The 22,150-nt window shown below is 36.6% G+C and overlaps 1 protein-coding gene across 2 annotated transcripts in view; it reads right to left on the bottom strand.

Moving 5' to 3' along the window:
- Positions 1–100: 100 nt before the first annotated feature.
- PCLO (piccolo (presynaptic cytomatrix protein)) overlaps positions 101–22,150 on the bottom strand; it is a 36,740-nt gene continuing 14,690 nt past the window's right edge. The window contains exons 2-9 of one of the 2 annotated variants that reach the window (XM_031553049.1): positions 18,838–18,946; positions 18,156–18,223; positions 16,091–16,302; positions 10,313–10,363; positions 9,110–9,240; positions 7,393–7,419; positions 5,132–5,225; positions 101–1,435 (exon numbers count right to left, since the gene is read on the bottom strand). In XM_031553049.1, the coding sequence (XP_031408909.1) occupies positions 1,331–1,435; positions 5,132–5,225; positions 7,393–7,419; positions 9,110–9,240; positions 10,313–10,363; positions 16,091–16,302; positions 18,156–18,223; positions 18,838–18,944 (795 nt within the window). In that variant the 5' untranslated portion in view covers positions 18,945–18,946 and the 3' untranslated portion in view covers positions 101–1,330. The remainder of the gene's footprint in view (positions 1,436–5,131; positions 5,226–7,392; positions 7,420–9,109; positions 9,241–10,312; positions 10,364–16,090; positions 16,303–18,155; positions 18,224–18,837; positions 18,947–22,150) is intronic. The other variant, XM_031553051.1, reaches the window with a different exon arrangement.

The raw sequence follows: 22,150 nt of genomic DNA, 5'->3' as shown, positions 1-22,150 counted from the left end.
CTTTGGCAGTTTATTGCAAGACTCTGAATAAAAGAAAAGCCTCTTCAAGCTTACAGATAGACAAGTTTCTTCATATATGATTTTTTTTTTTTCCTCTACAAAGTTAGAAGGTTTTTTTCTTTCCATTTTTTCTTTCAGCATCATAGGCTGTTTATGACTTGGCTTGGTCTCTCTGGTTAAATCTATAAATGTTTTGAACAAATTAACTACTTAGCATCCTCTCTAGTATGTTTTTTTTGGTAACAGTTTGAGGAATGACTTGGTTAACATGGTTACAAACTGTTCCAACTAGACAATATAAGCTAGTGTCTCTGTTTTGTAAACAAGAGGGTTTGTTCTCACAGATGTGAACTATGATACATCATTTGACTTTGGTGGTGTGCAAGCAGTGCTGGTTCTATTCAATTTTCTAGCAGTCTGTGATGCTCAGTGCCATCTGTGCTCGTGCTTTTGTGCAAATCCTTTAAAAATTCCTTAGGGCACAATTTGGATATCCCTTATTTGATATTATTGTGCATTATTCCACTGGACTTCAAAATACTCCTGAAATACACTGGATAGCCTTCTCCATTTTTCCGTGAAGTACTGTTTTCATATTTAAGTTTGAATGATTTAATAAATAAAATAATTCTAGAGGTTGAAAACATTTGAAGGCAAATGTTTAAAACTTCCTCTAGAAGTAGCTGCTGGAGCATCTGTTTTCTAAATGTCATAAATAACAATGATGCAAATATTTAGTAAAACCTCAGGTGAAATGCTGAATTTAACAGGAAAACTGATGCAGCATATAGGAAATAAGTAATCATGTAGCTGCATCCCATACATTTATTTTAGTAGTTGTTCAAACAGTGACACTGATTGCTCAGTTTTATAGTTACACAACTGGAAACTGGAACTGAGCTGAGTGCATTTTTGCAAAACTCAAACGCAGACTGAACTGAGTTACTCTGTATGAGAACAGTAATTTGAGCAATTGATTTTTCTGGGCTTCTAATTATGATCCTTTTCAACAATAACATTTGTAATTACTTCTTTGATGTCCTAGTTATTGTTTATAATTTTCTATTGTACATCCATGTTTATTCAGTTGCTTCCAAGGATCCCTCATCTTATTTATTATTAATTACTACTGTATTCAGAATAAGTCTTACAAGATTTTGCTTTTGCTTATACACTGGCAGTGATGTTACCCATTTTCACTGTTAAAAAGGAAAGCTTGAATCAGCAAGATCAAATAACTCACCTTGCAGTTAGTTGCACATGCACTAAAACATGTCTCAATAGCATAATGTAATGACTGATACTAACATGCAAGTCATCAGCTTTCTAACTAGTCAGAACAGAGAGAAGGAAAGATACTTACTTCACCAAGGAAGTCATTTGAGGAGAATCTATCATAATCCCAGACAGTTACTTCCAGTGTTTTCTTTTTCAGCTGCAATTTAAGTAAAAAAATAAGTAAACCCACTGCCATCATAAACTTCAGAGGAAGTGAATAGTGGTTTCATTTTATTATCTCCTTTTTGTACCCGTTTTTCATAGTTGCCATCTAGGCAGTTTTGTCTTCCCATCAACTTTGATATCAGGAAAATAATTTGGGGCTATTATTTGCTATCAATATAAATAGGCCTGTGCTTTGCTTTACTTTAGGGATTTCCACAAGTTATTTGTGACAGCATGTGTGCCCACCACAAGAGCCAATGTGATTTTCAAAGTCCCATTACTGTATTTTCCTAGCTTTTTTCACCATCAGGATTGAGTTCTTGGACATTTGGCTAAAATGCATTAGAATATGGATTTCTTATGTATTATTTATTATTAAATTGAAACAATTTCACCTATGAAGATCTGGCTTTTATATTTCTGAAAGTTTAGTGTCATTGATGAGACTCTGCAAGCAGTCCAGATATGTAGGACAAGTTGTACTGCTAGGCATTAATGACAGCTATCAAAACCTAACATTTGAAGACTTTGTTAAACATGACGATTTTGTCAAGCACTCTTATTACAGGCTAAAACTAGAAACAAGACTTTTTTTTAATCACTGAGTATTATCAAGTCCAACTCCTGGTTCCACACAGGACCATTCAAAGTCCAAAGCCCATGCCTGAAGAGCATTGTTCAAATGATTTTTGAACAATGGGGATATGACTACTGCCCTCACATGCCTGTTCCAGGGTCTGACCATTCCCTTGGTGAGGAACCTAGAACTTTTTCCTAATACCCAACCCCTTGACACAGCTCCATGTCATTTTTTGGGGTCGCATCACTATTGACAGAGAGAAGAGATCAGCACTTGCCTTTTTGTGCTCTCCTCATGAGGAAGCTGTAGGCTGCCATGAGGCCTCCCCTCAATTTCCCCTTTTCTAGGCAGAGAAAGCTAAGTGATCTCAGTCACTACTCATACATCTTGCCCTTCAGATGCTTCATATTCATAGCCATCCACGGGTGCTCTCTAAAAGATTTATGTCCTTTTTATATTGTGATGCTACAAACTGCACATCGTACTCAAAGTGAGGGTACACCAGAGCACAGCAAAGATAGATGATCCCTTTCCAGCACTGTGCCTGGTGTATCCAAGGGTATGGTCGGCCTGCCAGGGCACACTATTGATTCATATTCAACTTGCTGTTGAACAGAACCTCCAGACTCCCTTCTGCAAGGCTACTTTCCAGCATCTCATTAATGGTTGCCTCCTCCAAGGCTAAACAAACTAAGAGAGTTCAGCCATCCATCACATGTCTTCCTCTCTAAATTTTTCAGTAAAGGTCTCTGTATGAAAAGATAGCTCAAAACAGAAGAGCTGTCAACCAAAGTTGCTGGCCTTATTGGAAAGATTGACCTGAACGTCATCCCAGGGGTCTCTGGGGACTAATGGAAAGAATATTGATGGGAATATGAAGAAGAATGATTATTGGTGTAGAATACTGAGGTAAAAAGCTAGCAAGATGTTGGTGTGTTAATTTGTCTTGACATACAGAAAGTCAAAATCCTGAGGAATGAGATATATGAAATCAGACTGAAGTTGTAAGTGAAGAAGACTAGCATTTCCTCTTAAATTTTGCTTTCCCTTCATTTAACATAACAAAGATCCAGACATTTTTTAATCACTCTATATCGTCTTTAACAATTTCATTTTATTAATATGTATTATGAATATCTTGTGCTTCCCGAAAATTTTAGAAAATGAGTAAGTGCACAAATCCAGTTTCTTTGGAAAACCAGTTAAAATCTGTATATCTGGGTAAACCCACACAAAGGGAAATTATATTTTTAGCATCTAGACTGTATTCTTTGAGAAGATAAAAATATTACTTGACAGCTAAGATTAAATAAAAATAATAATAGAGAGTAATTTCTTAATCTTTTGCTTTTTAACTCCTACCTAATTAGGGAACACAGCCTTCTTAAGAATACCTGCTAAAATTAAGCAAAAAGTTAAACAAGGGAAAGGTTCTGTCTTGAACAACCTATGCAGAATAAATGTAACATTCATTTTCCTTGACTGAATAAAATTTCTTTTCTTAAATGTTCCAAGACAGCATCGATGTGAAAATAACCTAAAAACAAGTTGAAAAATCACTGTTCCATGCTACTTTTAGTTTCCTGGATTTCTACTAGATGCTATATTGAGTATATGTATTTTTGTCCTTGAAAACAGGAATACCCTAAATACTTTCCAGAAATGCATTGTCTCAACTTCTGCTATTCTGGGAGGACATGTTCATTTCTTTTACAAGTGATGACTGTGTAAGGACAGAGAGAAAAATGTACAGATCCAGAAAAAGAAAGAGAAAAAAGATGTTGAAAGATTTTTGGTGGAAACAGAAAAATAGAGATTTTCAAGTAACTACAATGCTACTTCATTAGTATTTTTTACATTAATATGATAATAAAACTGTGCTGAATACTTGCAGTATTCTACATTTCTTTCAGATATCTATTCTAAGCCTCTTAGTTCAATAAGTTTAATAAGTTCATAAAATATTTTGACAATGAAAAATCTTCTGAAGACCTTTATTAAGCAGTGTACGAAATGAGTTTCAGAGAGGAGAAAAATTTGGTTTTCTGAAGATATATTTATATATTAAAGGCAAAGAACACTGAATGGCTGGTGATTTTAAAAGGAGCAATTATACCTTCACAGCAAAGTAAGGTTTTGCCTTACATCATCCAGTTTCCTTTAGTTAATGAAACAAAAAGCTGAGATCTCCATCAGGAGTTTAACTGGTAGCATTACTGAAAATGATATTTCTGAAATAGTTTCCATATGAAAGTAGGTTTCTGAAAGTAGGCAAGGCACTCACAAGAAAATGAGAAAGTGCCCCTACAAGACAGAGAGCAGTTCAATCCTGCTAACTTTAAACACATGGTAACTATCATTTGAGCTCAGAACATAATGTGAAAATACTGTTACTAAGCCAAAACTACTTTTAGGCTTTGTCATGTGGATAAGAGAAGAAAAAGGGGGAAAAAAAGAGGGGGGGAGGGGAGGAGAAGAAGAGAGAAAAAAAGAGAAGTTGTTTCATTTAATATTTTTTGAGAAGTAAAAATTCTCTTTAAAAGAGGATATAGAGAAAAAGGAGAATGAAGTGATACAATACTGCCTCAGTTAAGCCCTTAGATCAGTTAGGGTTATGAAGCCATCAAGAAATGGGTTTCCACAGACCCTCTTCCCAGATGTGATTTAAATTTTTCTGTACCAAGGAAATGAAATCTCTTCTGAATTTTGTTGAACAGATTCATATTTTAAATCTATTACTGTAAATTACTGTTAAGTGTCAACATGAATCTCTAGACTACATAAACATTTTTGAAAAAGAAAATGGTAGGATCAGTGTTTTCCGTGAACTAGCATGGATCTTTTGAAACCAAGAGTTATGCTGATACTTTTGGCATGCTTGTCAGTGTAATGCACGCAAAAGATCATTTTTTCTGAATAAAAAGAAAAAAATATTGATATTATGAACTCTACCAGCAGTAAGGAAATAGTTCCAATTTTTTTTTCAAATTTTGAAGATTTCAAATGGCTTCGCAGAACTGCCACTAATGCTGCTTCCTTCATAGTAAGCACTGCAGCCCACACAAATATAACAGCAAATCACAGTGAATAGTACTATCAGTCACGCACCTGCTCCGTGGAGATATTTTTATAAATGACTGTCTGATTCCATTCTGGATTCAGGCTTTTCTGCACGTACTTAGTTCTTCGCTTGTACTCAGCACTGAATTTGAACAAAGGAAGGAAACATTACATTAATGATCCTTTGCTTCTTTCAGTTCTAATACAAAACAAAACCAACCCACATACACACACACACAAAGAAATCTCAGAAAAAGAATTTCTTCCCATGTTTCTCTAAGAACTCAGGGTTGCAAGAGGACAATGACAGCCTATGGCTTTTTTCGCTACACCTAGTATTTTTTTCCTGGCTTGGCCTTTTAAAATATCTTCTGACTCTTCAGTGATGTCTCTCTGCCTATAACTGTTTCAGTGTAAAGCATCAGTCAGCAAATGCACATATGCTTTGTTCTCTCTTTATAGATGTTTTACTCTGATTAGAAATGACAGTGATAATGCATTGATTTTTTTTCTGAGACCATCCTCTTATTAGCACTTTAAAGTAGCAGGAATCCATTATATTTATAGGTTATAGCCTCTAATTACAGGATTCCTATCTCACTAGAACATTTAATGAAGGCCATGGGGTATATTATATCCTGTTAATGATAGAAACACTAATTTCTTATTGATCCTGTTCTCTGAATCTGCCTCTAACCATCCTGGAAACAAACATAAAAGTACATCAACCTCATGATTGTTTTATCAATAGCCAGGAATAATAAAAAAAAATAGCCTGCATAATCTGTTTCTAAAAAAGAGTTAATAGTGCTTTCTATTGTACTTTACATTTCCTGAGGATGCAGAAAGGAATACACAAACCTCTAATAGAATATGGATTCATCTAGTGCTGTGAGCTTTGATGTCTGATCTGCTTCCATTCCAATTTTAATTTAATATACATTTTAATGCAGATCTCAAAAGAGCTGGATAGGAGAACATGAAAAGCTTTTAATATTTTGAAAACCCAAAAAGATAGAAGGCAATGAACTTAGTTTTGCCACTCTGCAATTTAATTTCTCATTGACTTCTGTTCAAATCTCCCATACTGTAAGGTCATACATCTGCTACTAGAACGTGTCCAGGGCTTTTTTCCAGTGGTAAAGCCAAGCAGAACACAATGACCTGTATCTTATGGTATCTTTACATTCATATTTGGTAGTGACCTTTTCTTCTGATTTTCCCAATTCTGACTTGTGATTGAACTACGTTTTGGTTCACATTGTGGTATAGCCTGAGTTAATGAACTAGATTCCTTTCAAGTAAGATTAATTCAGAAGAAGCACATCAGAGACTCATTTAAATTGGCCAGCCATGAATATGTACTGGGCATGGTACCAGATTGGTGTGTTGGTGTGGGTCTGAATTACTTATGTAAAATATGCATGTGTTTCATTGACATGTATATATATCTATGTCAATTATATATATATATAAATTATATATATGTATAAATGTTGTTTTTTTGAGCACTAGCAGTTTCACTCTACAAACTCAGTACTACTCTGCAGTCTTTGCCTCTAATTCTACAATATGTGGTGGCCTTATTCTCCAAAAAGGATTTAATTAAACATGCTCGTTAAAAAACATCTGTTGATTTGTTTGGTCAGCTTTCTACTTTTAAAGAAATGCAGAAAGAAGGTTGAATTACTATTATGTATTTAGCCTTTGTTGATACTAGTGTACCTTGAGAACTGAATTTCACTTCATATTTCCAAATCTGGGACAAATTAGTAGGTCCAATTACTAAAAATTCAAATACACTGAATAGCCATTTATGTTCTCAAATAGCATTAATCTGGATGATTATCTAGACTGATATTTAGTATTAATATATACTCACTGTGTGGAAGGTATATAGAGAAAAACATTCCATCTCACTTTCGAACAATGTTTTTCCTCTTGTCAGTATAATGCCACTCCACCACTCAAAATCTTAAGACAGGTTCACTATTAATTGTTTTACAACTTTCAGTGAGTGGAAATGTATTTTTAGATATCTGTGATTAAACTAAATCTTCCAGACTTCAAAGCAAATTTTATTTGTCCTCAAAGTTTGGGCCTAGAATATTACTGTATTGAGGAATATTAATTACTTGTTTCCAGTTTCTTCTGACCTGGAAATGAAATTCACTAGAGAATGAATAAATAGCAGCAATCATGAATCATAAAAACTCAAGAGAAATCTATCTTTCCGTGCACAGGCACATCAAAACATCATACTTGCATATAAAAGTTAAATAAGAAAATTGAAAGACAGTACACTCTACCTTGCATTTTGGACAACCATGACTTGTCTGCATATCCAGCATTAAATAGGAACACAGAGGAAGCAGCGTGAGAGGAAATAGTGAGAGACAAAGATGAAAGAAAACATGAAGGAGGGGTAATTTCTAGTATCAGAATCAAAGGAAACAGGCATTATGAAGAGTAAGCAGATGTGTAAGGATTTAACTACTGATAAAATATATTTAGTAGCAGTTTACATTTCTGCTTTCATATGCAAGTTTTGCACTTTTGAGAAGCTCTTCATTCGCATTATTCCCTAAAGTCCTGAAATACATGCAAAACAGAAACATTGCCATATTTTACAGTAACAAACCCAAATAAAATTCAAACTCTTCATAACGTAGCCCAAAGTTTGAACCTAATGCTTCAAGCTGAGCTAGAATTCTACAGGTTGAACATCTCTGTATTTCAAAGCCTAACTTCTACAACAGTGAATGAATAAGCAAAATCCCCAGTAAAATTTATTAGACAAGTATTTGGCAAGATTCTTAGGTGCATTAAAATACTCTCAAAATTTAGGACCTGTTCCTATTATATCCAGTAACAGTTTTAGGCCCAGTGCCACTGAATAATATTGAATGCTGTACAGATTGAATCAGCATGCTACTAAGCATGCATTTCTTTAGCTGTACCATTTGTATGCTTTTAGCTGTGCTTCCCTATATGTCAAATGTGAACTGTGACCTGAATATGCACTTTCCTTTTACTTTCAGTTGATCAGAAATGCATAATTTTAGTTAAATGGTCTCAGTCTAAGAGTGTTTTGTGATGAGTGTGACTACACAAATTTAAATGTCTGCAGGAATTCATCTTTGCAAAATAAAATTTGTTCCTTAAGATACATCTGTAGTGCCATTTAAGTCAGCAGGATTATTATAACTGAGTATATGACATTCTGCAAATTTAAGGCACAAAAAAGTGTTATTATATTGCTGATACAGAAAAACGTCTTTTAAAGGAACATTAGTGAGCTATTTATAATGACAGATAGAGTTTTAAAAAGCAATGTGGCTACTTTAAAAAACTGTGAAAAAAAAAAATTGGTTACATATAGGATTTGTATAGTCATTTAATACAAGATTGCCAGAATTTATAAAACTATCTTAACTCTTAATAAATGAATAAATAAAATCACATCAAATGTGATTAGATAGCTCTTTATCTATTACTTATCACTTTTAATATCATACTGCAGTCTTAAACCAGCATCAGCTACTGTGATTGTGTATGTTTGCAAATCAGCTCCAAACTCTCAATGTCTTGAGCAAAAGCAACAATCCAATTTTAACCTTAAATGTAGGGTTTTTTGTATTACAGAATCAAAGGCCAATTTATTATTCCCAAATCCATACACCTCACTACATCTTAGAAATTTCTAATGAGAACTTTGAAATCTGTATATTTAGTACCCCTCAGCAGACTGTTCTTTCAATATACATTCTTCATTGTATTAAATTTTTTAAATGGAAAGATGGAAAAAAATGGATGAAATCTACAAAAATTATCAAAAAGTGTCTGAAGTCATTAGCAATGTATTGCACAGCCTCCTGGGAGTAGCATCTGGCTTCCCATTAAATATCCACGATTTTTCCTGGTGTTGTACCTTCACTTTCTATAAGCTCTCAGTTTTGTTTATTAGTGACAAGAAACAAACTCAAATTTAAAGAAAGAGTGTTCTTTCTTTCATCCTGCACTTACCCTCTCCCTGGAAGAAGATAAACTTTAACAAAGGGATCAGAATAGCCATTATTGTCTCTGGGAGCAAGGTTTCTTGCCTGAAGAATATGGATGATAAGGTTGCCAAGGTGTTTGTCGTAATTGATTTGAAGCTAGAGAACACATTTAAACACAGTAAGATTAGTTTTAATTTAAATTCCTGAATTATTCAAATTCTCAAAAAATCCTTTGTATTAAGTGAGTTTTAGACCTTTTGCTTTCCCCATACTGGAAGATTCTGACTCTCTCTACTGACTAGAATGAGATGCTGGATGATTGCTTTCAACCCAGGCCATTCTATGATTCTATGATTTACTACCTTAGTGTTATGCTATGGTACTATGGAAATAATTAATACTATGAAAAGACCATATCTACAAAAAGGCAGGGATGAATGAAGGAAACAAAAGACAGAAATATATAGAAAATTAGTTCTGCTGCTCTCACTTCCACAGTTTTAAAAAATTGAAGTCAGTTTACATAAGAGATAATCACACACTTGGCATTGCATGGAAAGAAATGTACTGCTCCATGAGAAAGTCTTTACAGTCTTCACTGGAAGTAAAGTCCAGTGGGACTTCAGTTGAGTTCCAGTGGAGTCTGGGAATTTCTGAACTGAACCACAGTAACTGTCTGAAGGTTAAAGTTTAGATCACTACATTTTCAGCACTTTCAGGAACTGAAACATTTTTTGTACTTTTATTCGTATTTCCCAAGCGAACTTTAGAGAAAACAAAAACAAAACACCAAAAAAAAGAAGAAGAAGAAAAAAAACAACCTAGCTATGCTTTACACCTTATCTTATTTCATTTGGTGACATTTCAATTGGTTGAATAGCATGAAGCTGTGTCAGGAGAGGGATAAGCTGGAGATTAAGAAAAGGTTATTAACCACGGCGGTGGCTGGGCACTGGAACAGACTCTCAATGGCAGTGTCACAGCCCAAAGTTGCCGGAGTTCAGAAAACATTTGGACAATGTCCTCAGATGTAGGGTTTGAATTTTGGGTGGTCCCATGTGGAGTCAGCAGTTGAATTTTGTGGTCCCTTCCAACTGAACGTATTCTATTATTCTATGATTCTACAAATAAGAAATCACTTAATGAAGATGATTTTTAATTTATTTATTCACCAGAGAAAAGTACTCAATTTAAACAATAATTTACACTTAAAGAATTACATATCTACCTGAATTTCTCCAGTGATTGGATGAGAAGTAGACTTTGTAGCTTCAGTGGGCTGCCGGATTAAAATACATAAATAAACACAGAGGCATGTAATTATATATATACATATATGCCTATTGGAAATAAAAGATTCTCAATATCAACTTTTTAACAGCTGTTGTCTGTATTGCAATTTCAACACATATTTTTCAAAACCAATCCATTGTATCCAATCGGTACACCCGTACACTCAATATTAACAGTTATGCAACAGCACTTAAAGAATCCAGTCCTGACATTTTGATCAGGCTTTGTGTATGTACAGAATCAGACAAATTGAACACCAGAGTCTTTACAGTCTAGACTGGTCACAGAAAAAGCCTTGGGGAGTTTAACAAAACTGAATGTTGAGAGTAGGTTGGTTGTGGTTTTTGCTATGTGACATAGTAAATGTGTGATGTTACCAATTAAATGCAGAGGAGGATATTATTAACCTCATGCAATGCTATCAGGCTTGGGCCAGAGTGGCTAGAAAGTGGAGGAAAAGGATCTGGGGGTGTGGGTTGACTCAGCTAAACATAAGCCAGCAGTGTGCTCTGGTTGCCAAAGACATCCTGACTTGTATCAGAAGTTGTGTGGCCAGCAGGACCAGGATCATGATCGACCCCCTTTACTCAGCTCTGGTGAGGCCACAACTCAAGTGCTGTGTTCAGTTTTGAGTCTCTCACTACAAAGAAGACAGAGAGGCACGTGTCCAGAGATGGGCAACAAAGCTATGAGGGATCTGGAGCACAAGCCTTATGAGGAAAGCCTGAGAGAACTGGGATTTTTCAGTCTGGAAGTGAGAAGGCTCAGGGGAAACTTAATTGCTCTTTATAACTACCTGAAAGGAAGTTGTAAGGTTGGTCTCTACTCCCTCATAATTAGTGATAGGACTAGAAGGAATGGCCTAAAGTTGCTCTGGGGAGCTTCAGGTTGTTTATTAGGAATAATTTTCTCCAATAGAATAATAAGGTACAAGAATGGGCTGCCCAAGGGGATGGTAGAGGTCACCTGAAACTATTGTTGAGACTCTGGAAGAAAAAGAGTTATGTCCTCTGGAAGAAGGGACAGGCTACTTGGGGAGATTACGCGGAAGTAGCTAAGGTATGCAGGGAGAAAGTTAGGAATGCAAAAGCCCAACTTGAACTCAGATTGGCCACTGCAGTAAAAGAGAATAAGAAATCCTTTTATAAATATATAAACGGTAAGAGAAGAACCAAGGATAATTTTCATGCTTTACTTGATGCGGGGGGAATGTGACCTCTGAGGAGAAGGAGAAGGTGAGGTCCTCAATGCCTTCTTTACATCTGCCTTTAATAGGCAGATCAGTTCTGATCAGCTATGGTCTGGAAGTCTGGAATGCTCCCCTGGTGATTCAGGTGGAGAGAGAGCTCCTCCTCCATATGGACTGTCACAGGTTCATGGGACCGGATGGGCTCCACCATAGGGAGCTGAGGGAGCTGGTGGGGGGTGATTGCTGAGCTGCTCTCGGCCATCCACCAGCGCTCCTGGTTAGCTGGAGAGGTCTCAGAGGATTAGAGGCTTGCTGATGTTACTTCCATCTACAGGAAGGGCCGTAAGGAAGATCCAGGGAACTACAGGCCTGTCAGCCTGACCTCGGTACCAGGGAAAGTTATGGAGAAAATCATCTTGGGTGAGATCACATAGCATGTGCATGGTGTTCAGCGGATCAGACCCAGCCAGCATGGGTTCATGAAAGGCAGGTCGTGCTTGACCAACCTCATCTACAACTGGGTTACCAGACTGGTAGACGAGGGAAAGGCTGTTGATGTAGTCTACCTAGACTTCAGCAAAGCCTTTGACACAGTCTCTCACAGAACCCTTCTTTGGGAAAGGAACTGGCTAGAGGCCATGCCCAACTGGTAGTGGTTAATGGAGTTAATTCCAGCTGGTGACTCCTTACAAGTAGTGTCCCTCAGGGGTCAGTACTGGAGCCCATCTTGTTTAATGTCTTTATTGATAACCTAGATGAGGGGATTGAGTATACCCTCAGTAAGTTTGCAGATGACACCAAGATGGGAGGTAGTGTCGATCTGCTTGAGGGTAGGGATGCCCTTCAGCGGGATCTAGATAAGCTGGATCGCTGGATTGAGGTGAATGGGATGAGGTTCAACAAGGCAACTGCCAGGTCCTGCACTTTGGCTACAATAACCGCAATAGGCTTGGGGACGAGTGGCTTGATGACAGTGAAGAGGAAAGAGATCTGGGGGTGTTGGTTGATGCTTGGCTGAACATGAACTGACAGTGTGTCCAGGTGGCCGAGAGGGCCAATAGCATCCTGACTGCATTAGAAATAGTGTGGCCAGCAGGAGCAGGGAGGTGATCATCCTCCTGTACTCAGCACTGGTGAGGCTGCATCTTGAGTACTATGTTCAGTTTTGGACCCCTCACTACAAGAAAGACATTGAATGTGTCCAGAGAAGGGCAATGTCATGGTTTTGTGATTTTTGGTTTTTGGTATTCCACATCATAACATCATGTAGTGCACTGGGAGTTAAAGTGTTAATGTTCCAATTCCAGGTGCCTGTCACAGAAGTCATGGGATTTGGCCCTCCCAGGTTGGGCACTCTCTTACTGCCTTGCAGTGGGTGTTGGTTGTGCTTTCCTAGCCGTACCAAGCTTTTCAGGTTTCGGAAACTCTGTCTCTCTCCTATTCTATTTGATTGATTCATCTAAATTTCAATTAGATTGTATTATATTGTGTTATCTTGTATTCCAATATCATAGTTAGTAAAATGTATTCCTCAGATCATTGCCACTGTTCTGTTTTTTGTTTTCCTTGAGCCCAGCTCCCATCTTCCCACACCTTTTCCCTTTTCCTTCCCATTTTTGGGAGTCAGGGGGCCCTCAGGTCTACCGACCTCCTGTCACAGGCATAGATCGATCTAGTTAACTCCATGACAGGCAATGAAACTGGTGAGGGGTCTGCAGCACAAGTCTTATGAGGAGCAGCTAAAGGAGCTGGGATTGTTTAGCCTGGAGAAGGGGAGGCTCAGAGGACACCTTGTTGTACTCTACAACTTTCTGAAGGGAGGTTGTGATGTGGAGGGGTTTGGCCTCTTCTCCCAGGCAACAAACAGGACCCGAGGAAATGGCCACAAGTTGTACCAGAGGAGGTTTAGGGTAGACAAAAGGAAAAAATTTTTCTCTCAGAGAGTGGTGAGGCACTGGAATGGCTGCCCAGGGAGGTGGTGGAGTCACCATCCCTGGCAGTGTTCAAGAGGTGTCTGGATGAGGAGCTACAAGATATGGTTTAGCGTCTTGTGGTAGCAATGGTAATGGGAGGACAGTTGGACTAGATGACCTTGCAGGTCATTTCCAACCTTGTGATTCTATGATTCTAAGAAAGAAAGTCCTGCTTGGACCAGCAGCAGTATTTGGACAGTTTTGCATTCTCTCTACATTTGCTTCTAGAGTCAAAGCTGCAGAAAACAGATGCAAAGTAGGACAAACTTACTGCTCTCAGAATACCAATCTAGAACTTATGTTTTCCTATTTTCCAGATTGTGACTATCAGTTTGACACACTTTTCCATTAGTTCCATTAGAATGTCTTTCAGTTTCTGAGAAATGGAATACCTATCTGCCTCTTTTGTAAATCCCTAAATCCCAAAAATCCTTATAGATTTTCTTAAGGTGTTGTAATAAGATAAAGCATTAAATGTGAGAAGATCTACATTACAGAATACCAAAGAGACTCCTACATAATTTTAGGAGTGTATACTCTATACAGAATCTTTAACAAAAGATTTTACTTGCTAAAAAAAAAGAAATATGTGCAAAAGTACGATATAGGCAGTTTGAATATTTAATCTGTCTTGATGCTTTGGCAAAAGTAAAGAATCAGTGCTGCTGCCTTCCTGGAAATGCTGTTTGAGAGTTGTTCTGGAAAAGATAGGCTGTAGTATTTTCTTTTAAGAGAGATCAACATTACTATAAAAATGGCCTACAATCAATGGACAGAAACTATGCAAGGCAACAAGCTATAGTGATTAGGAATGCAATGCCTCTCAACATGGTTTTCAGAAATGAACAAAGACAGTTTCAAGCATTTACTTGATTAGTTTTGACTTACATCTTCTGCATAAAGTATAAAATGGATAAATACACAAATGGTTTTTGTTAATCTTCATAAGCAAAGCATGCAGCTGAGTTTTCATAAAATATTACTAAATCCTCTGTGAAGTGGAGTGAAATGAAATTTATGCCCCTAATTTCAGATGTTCAACTGCAGTACCAAAACTGGTACTGCAATCTCTTCATGTGGACAGAGAGAGGGATCTCTCCAGGATACACTATACATCAATTATTTATATACCTTCATACACTATTCAGTGAATTAGGAGTATGACTCATCAGCCAAAGGAAAGGACTTTCACTGTCAATAGTGACATCTGCACTAAGAGCTCTGCACTTTGCTTTACTTCAATGTCAGGAATCATCCAGTCTCATGACTGCTAATTTAAACTGCTTTTCTCATTGATTAATATAAAACACAAGGCAAACTAGTTCACACAAAGATGTTTACAATGTGAACCTGATGATCAGGTAATTTTGCTAGATCCCTGAAGTTTTGTGTGCCAATCTTAACATGTACATTATAGACAAGAATTACATTCATAAAAAGTCTAAGGAAATTCTGAATAGTCAAAATTACTATTTGATGCAAACTAATAAATAAATACATTTACACATTTTGTTATATCACTGGATGAAAGAGATTTCTGTTTTTCCCTCACATGATAGTAATGTGAGCTATCTGAAATGAGACAGCCCCAGTTGCTATTTTTCATTTGTATCGTACCAAAAACATTTGTAGTTCAAATCAAAGTTACAACTTCAGCAACACAAAATACAAACAAAGCAATAATTCAATAGAAACTTGGATTGGTGTTCTTGTAAAATCTTGACAGTCACGAGAAAGAATAAAAGTACAGAGAAGTACATATCTAGAAAGTGTGTTCTGCATTGTGAAGCTTTGCTTCAAAGAGTAAGACAGTAAGAAGCTGAGTATCCAGGAGAGCAATCTGCTTTAGCTATCTTTCAAATTGCTTAAACAAATGCAAGCTTCATAGGATTGTTTTTTACTTCAGTTGTTGACTGTTTGACAAAAAACAGCAAAAAAAGAAAACATGATAGATGACTTTATGATCTAGTTTCTCATTTTGACTGTGAAAAAAGGCTACTAGATACCCACCCTGCCCTCTCCAGGTGTGCAGGAGGGTGCTCAAGGAGAAAAAAGCCCAGCTGGCATGGTAAAGAAAATGTGAAATTATATTTAATAAGTTCACAGGAATTAGCTAGTGACAAAACATATTGGCAGTGACTTCATTTTTCACTTTCTGTGGTTTTCAGAGAAATGCTTACTATTGCCATGGTTATTCATAACTTGTGAAACTTCAACCATAACTTAGTACTCAGTGGGAAAGTGTGGTCTTACTAATACCATAGGAGGCAGTTAAAAAGGAACAACAGCAGAGAACGAAAAGAGCAATTTTTTTGTTTTAAAATCATAGCATTACATTTGAAAAAACTATTTTCATAGAGCAACCGGTCTTGAACAACCTTGGATAAATCACTTAATTTCCCTTTTTTGTCTCTAGATTCTGTATCTTAAAAGTCATAACTGTCATTGCAAATGGATTCATCAATATGCGCTGTGTCCTCTTGCTATAAGATAAACAAGCCTTTCTGTTATCAAAATGTTATTGCTGATGCATGATTGGCAAGTTTCTCACCTTGCTGCTATGTCGCTTTTTGCTGACTGAGGGAGAACCAGGTTGGCCAGGGCTGGGAACAGCGCTGGAAGCGGCAGAAGTGGTTCCAGAATGGGCATGTGACGACTTTTCTACTCCTGAGGAGGCAATCAGAGGTGCCTGCTGTAGGGAAACCTTTTGGAGCTCCGCAGCCAGCTGCTTGGGATCGACCCCTGGGGACTTCGCTTTATCTACTGTATGAAAATAAGAAAGCTTTGTGTCCATAATTGTTAGCATATTCAAATCTATCTTGCCATGGCACAGTGACTGCTTGTATGCTTTGAGGATGCAAAAGGCAATTTATATAAAAGAGGTATCTCTCTAAAACACTGACATACAAATTCCAATCCTTCTACTCAAGATGGCAAGCAGTGCTACCTATCTTGCAAGCTAACTGAGAAAGTTATTGTCTAGTTGAGGAAAAGTATGATCACTCTGGATCATACTGGAGCAAATTACACTGCTAAAGTCTAGCCTCACTATTGAGACCTTGACCAGTTTCACCATGTAACTGAACTTCACTGCAACAAGCTTTTAACCACAATTTTTTTATTATTATTTTTTATTTTTATTTTTTAATCAATTGGACATTCAGTAACTCTGAATTCTGCTTCTGAGATCATTTATACAAAGATTAAAGAGAAAAGCATCTTAAAACTTCAGGATTGCAAAGTAATCAAAGCAGAAAAAATAAAAGCAAATGAAGAAGAAAAGCCACTCTTTTCTTATATCAAAACCCTTCATGAAATGCCTGTGGAAGGAGAGTAATTGCCCTCCCCCACCACTGGCATAGAGGGCAGAATTTACTCTGAAAATGAAGCTGTGTAAGTTCCATCTGTGCTTTAAAGCACTTAGAGTTAAAATTATAAAAGGCTTGGACTGATTTCTAGGTTCTCAAAAGCATGAAAGGCTTAAGGTCTTTACTATCATCTCTGACCTTGTTCAGCTAAGATTTAGGCAACATCTGTTACTGAGGTTTTTTTTGTATCAAGGTAACATAGGCTTCAGGGCTTGTTATATGTACTTAGTAATAGTTCCAGTGTGCTAAGCACCTTGTCTTAGCATGTTTGGGCGCACAAACAACTGTCTAATGACCAGGTGGCCATGACTTTAATTCCTCTTAGTTACACTTCACTTTGTATTATTGTATGCTGTGAGGCCTATTATTAATAATTTTGAGATGCAGCGGGGCAACAGTAATTACTCTGCGTAGAAAGAACTATTTCTGCTACTTATAGGAGTACAGGCCTGGGATGAGTGCAGCCAGTTTTGGGCACAAGATGACAGCTAAGGCCCCAGGGCTACAAGCAACTCACTGGTACTGACACTAATGCAAACTCAGGAGCCAGGCAAAATCAATTTCGGGAACGATGAAAGAAGCAAAGAACAAGTTTCTACTACATATAAAGTGTACAATATCCAGGAAAATCATATGTGATGCAGAGCTGCTGACCAGCAATGGAAAAGCAGAGGACAAAACATGCTAGAAAAACATTTAAAAGCCCTGAGCAGATCCTGAAAGGAAGAGATAGGAATCAGTAACATCATCCATCTCCTTGCAAGGAGGACTCAGACTCCTTCCAGCAGATTCCTTTATACACTGTCAACTTTCTGTAATGCCTCTGAAGACAAAGCACTGCTGCAGGGATTAGAAAAGCAGCAGAAGAGGGACCACCATGACACAGAGAAAAGGGTAACTAACAGGTTGTCTTCCCTCTGTAACAGATATTAGCTATAGTTTTGTTACTCAAGTTTCCTTTGTGGTAATTAGATGGTGTAGACAATGTCAGTATGGATTGAACTGAGTCATTAATAAAGGTGATTTACTTAGTTTTGGTTAAACTGTTAAAAAATTCAGAACTGATCTGAAATAACAGTCATTTGCTGTATAACTTTGTATATAAGGTGTGGTCTGTCCTCTTTCTGCCCTTGGCAAGATTTTGGACACAACACACGTGCTTACAAGCTAATATCTTATCTTACATATAAATACAGATTTCAACTGCTATCCACTGCTCAAATTTTGAAATAATGTCTTATTGCTCACCTGCCTTTACTGGCTCATGTAGTTCCAGGTGCTGGGGATTCTCGGAATCCGAGAGCATGTTCAGGTCCCTAAAGAAAGCAATGAGAAGCCTGAGACAAAAGAAACTCTTTCCTAGCTCCCTCCTTATCGTATTAAGATAAATGAATAGTGGTACATGACAGAAAGCAGCTCCCAAGAATGGCCCCTTCTTTGCTGATACAAATTTGCAGTGCTGTTGAGGAGCTAAGAAAAGGTTCTTTTAAGGTGAAATCTTTAATGGATTGAACACAATTTTATACATTTCTTATGATGTTTAAATGATTTTCATCTCAATTACACATTTCAGCAAAAATCACGTTACTGTTAAATTACATTTTTGGTTGGTTTGTTTGTTTTTTTTTTTCTAATGGACAGGAAATTCAGTGGATTGTATGAGTATCAATGAGAGGAGACTGTGGCCTGAAAGTGGGGATATCCTTGTTTGTAAATTACCATGTCAACTTATCATCCATTCTGACTTAACAGAACAAAGAACAAGCCCACACTCACAATGAATTCTTGCGTTAATTAGTACACTGATGCTTCATGCTAACAAAGGTTCCACCTTAACAATTGTAAATTAAAAAAATAAATAAATAAAAAAATAAAAAGCCATGAAAAGCCAAAGGAAAAAATGGAAACAGAAAGATGGGGAAAAACTCACAGTCTTACACATATTTCTGCTTCCCCACACTGTTGAATAATAATATTTTGCACTTCTTCATAGGTTTTTCCAGTCAGGGAGATACCATTCCATTCCAGAACCTGCATACCTAAGATGGCAAAACAGCATGAAGTAAAATGCTCAGATTTTCACTAAGGCATCACAAAGATTGCTTAGACAAGAAGATTTGATGTGACATTGAGTGACAGTTGTTTAAGGGGCACAACACATTAGCAAAGCCTTTTCACTTCACACAGATGAGATTGTTGAATATTATTGTCCCATCAGCTATTACTTACCTGTTTAAATATGTCAGAAGATGAATTCCCTTCTAATTTAAACTATACATGCACTCTTTGCAGTCTAGGTTGCATGATATTGAAAAAAATTTGCAATATCAAAATCATGCAACCCTACCAACATGGCAAGAAGCCATACCATTTTAGATGAGATGTTTCCTGGGCAGTCATGGTCTTGGTAAATAGCTCATTAACTAATGAGAAATAGTAGAGAATCTGAGCCTCAAAATGGGACTGAATTTGTAAATATGGTTTGGTAATTCAAACTAATTTTCTCTAGTTTGTCCCTTAAAAAAAGTACAATTAGATGAGGTTTAGTGAACTTACTGATTTTCAATGAAAACATCAAATTTCATATACCAGCCTGCAAATATGCAGATTTACATTTTACTTCCATATAAGTTCTTATGAAGAAAGAAAGAAAGGGTCAAAACAGCTGACTACAGCTAGTTCTGGAAGATAGAAAAAGAGCTAAAAAGATAAGCTGAAATAATTGAATACTTTTTTGTCTTTTTAGTGTTCCATGACTGAGCCAGGAGATTCGGTATGGAGCAAGCAAGCACTATAAGGAAGTTTAACAGTATTTGAAGAGTCAGCCGCTCTACAAATCATGATATGTATTCTGATGAGAGATCTTTTGGTTACTGTAAAATGCTTACAAACAACAAACCACAGGTTAGTATGTGGTAGTTAAAGAGTCAGGTTTTCAGAGCTGCATTTGTATTTTGAATAACTAGTCATAAGGATGGTTCCAAAAGGACTAAATTCTCATAATGCACATAAAAATCCAACCCTCAGGCTCCAGAGGTAAAAAATGCTTAATGGGACAAGATATTGAATTTTTAATATTCCATTAAAAGCAATATGTTACAAAACAGTTGAAAATCACATCATCCACACAGCAAGGAAAACCACAAACACTTAGTTTGCTACCACTTACACAGATAAAATCAAGTCTTCAGCTGGATTATATTTTTATTTCAAAATCCTGTGCTGTTGCATATAATAAATGGGAAAAATAATGAAGTGAAATGTGGAAATAAACTCATAAGAAATCCTATTGTTAAAGTAATGAGAATTGTTCATGGAATAAAGCAGATGAAGTTTTTGGGCAATGAACATGAAAAATAAAAACTATAACATCATTTTATAGCTTTTTATGTAGGATTCCATGATTTAGAATTTGAAATACCAGAGCTGCTTTAATTTTTCTCAGTAGGAAATTAGCATCTTGTTCTCAGCAGTCAGTTTACGGAAATACAAAATGCTGAATGACTAAAAAGTAATATTTGGAAGGCTGCTTACTGCAAAAATAGATTTGTCTTTTTTAATATTTATCCCCTTTCATTTACCAGCCATCATTCAAAAGCATGATCTTGCATTTTCTTGTTATAGCAGATCTGGTATTAAGATCAGTTCCTCTGGAATGAAGCAACAGCATTTATGAATAAATGCTGTTTCTCCAGTTTGCTGCTATACAAATATAACAGCATGGTCTGTCTTTAGACTTCAAGAAAGAAAAGATCTGAAGTTACTTTTATTTTTTGTCTATGTGTGTGTAGCATTAAATGTTGAGTACAACAGTATGAACTTCTCAAATAAAGCAAACCACCTCTTCTATGTGTTGCTGGACATGAGAAAGAAAGAAACTTGTGTTAGAATTTTGAGAAAGTGAGTAACATTTTTTTTCTAAAATAAATTTTCTGACAAAATGCATTCAGCCACAATCCTAGGTTTTATTCATTCTGTTTGCATGGCTTCTAAATAAAATCTAAGTGTCCATCAAGAAGTTAACAGACCAGCAGGAAGACCCTAACAGAGTAGTGCTGGGACTAGGAAATTTCTCATTTTCACTGGTGAGAGTTTCACTGTGGGGTGCAATGGCACCACAGTGACACACTTGGTCAGTAAGGCTAAGCACATATGAACAATGAAGCAAACAGAAAGGAAATTGAATTTCCACAGCCTCAATTCACACAGAAATCCATTTAACACTGTCAGTATAGGAGTAAATTGCTTTTACTGGTTGCTTCGAGGATTCACCAATGTTAAAATCAAAGCAATTGAAACACGACTTAATTGTTCTGACTGGGAGCCCTGGGCCCTAGGAAAAATGTTTGCAGGCAAGAAGCTAATTTATTTATTCTTAAGGAGCAATTGCTAAGTACTTTTGTAGGTAGAAGTAACGCTGCAAAGAAAACTTTTAAGGATGATGTGAATCTAATAGCAGAAAAAGGAAAAAAAAAAAGTATTTAATAGTCAGAAGAGACTGGTAAGAATAAAGTTTTCACCCAGAGACCAATCACATCCTATAATTGGTCTTTGGTAGACACTGTTCACATTTCTGAAAATTTGTATGCTCAAATCACCTATCTTTAGGAGAAAAAATAAACAGGGAAATAAGAAAATGTACATTGCTCCATGGCAACTCTACTGACTGACAGTAATTTTCCTAATAATCAAATTCTTATTTTATTGCATCATTCTTTCTTTTATAATTGCAACAGCTACATCCTGCATTGACAGTGAACTACAACTTATTTTTAGCAATATAAGCACCCACAGATCAGCCTTTTACACAAAGAATTCTGCCCTGTTCCACTATACATGCTGACATACTATTTGCTCAATCCTGTTGGCATCTACTTTGTGGTTAGACTTTGAATCTGGAATGAGAACACATTTATTATTTTCCACTGATTACATAGTAATTATAGCAGAGAGGGGAACTCATACACACATGAATTCCATGGATACAGCCATGTTTAGCTGGGTTAATATGATCCAACACCTTCAAAAAGTCATTACAGTCATACTGAACTGAAAGTGGCAAACAAACCGTTTATATGCCTGTTGTGTTCATAAATTCTTTCAAATGCATCTGTTACTGGACACATTTGGAACAAGATCAAAATCTTAGCACATCTCTGCTCTGACAAGAATAGAATAGAGTTGTTCATTTGGAAGGGACCTTCAAAGATCATCTGTTCTAATTGCCTGACTTCTTAAAGGTG

Source organism: Meleagris gallopavo, chromosome 1 (assembly GCF_000146605.3).
Source record: "Meleagris gallopavo isolate NT-WF06-2002-E0010 breed Aviagen turkey brand Nicholas breeding stock chromosome 1, Turkey_5.1, whole genome shotgun sequence".
NCBI lineage: Eukaryota > Metazoa > Chordata > Aves > Galliformes > Phasianidae > Meleagris > Meleagris gallopavo.
The sequence above is the reverse complement of the archived record's forward strand: the minus strand, read 5'-3'. Positions and strand labels throughout refer to the sequence as shown.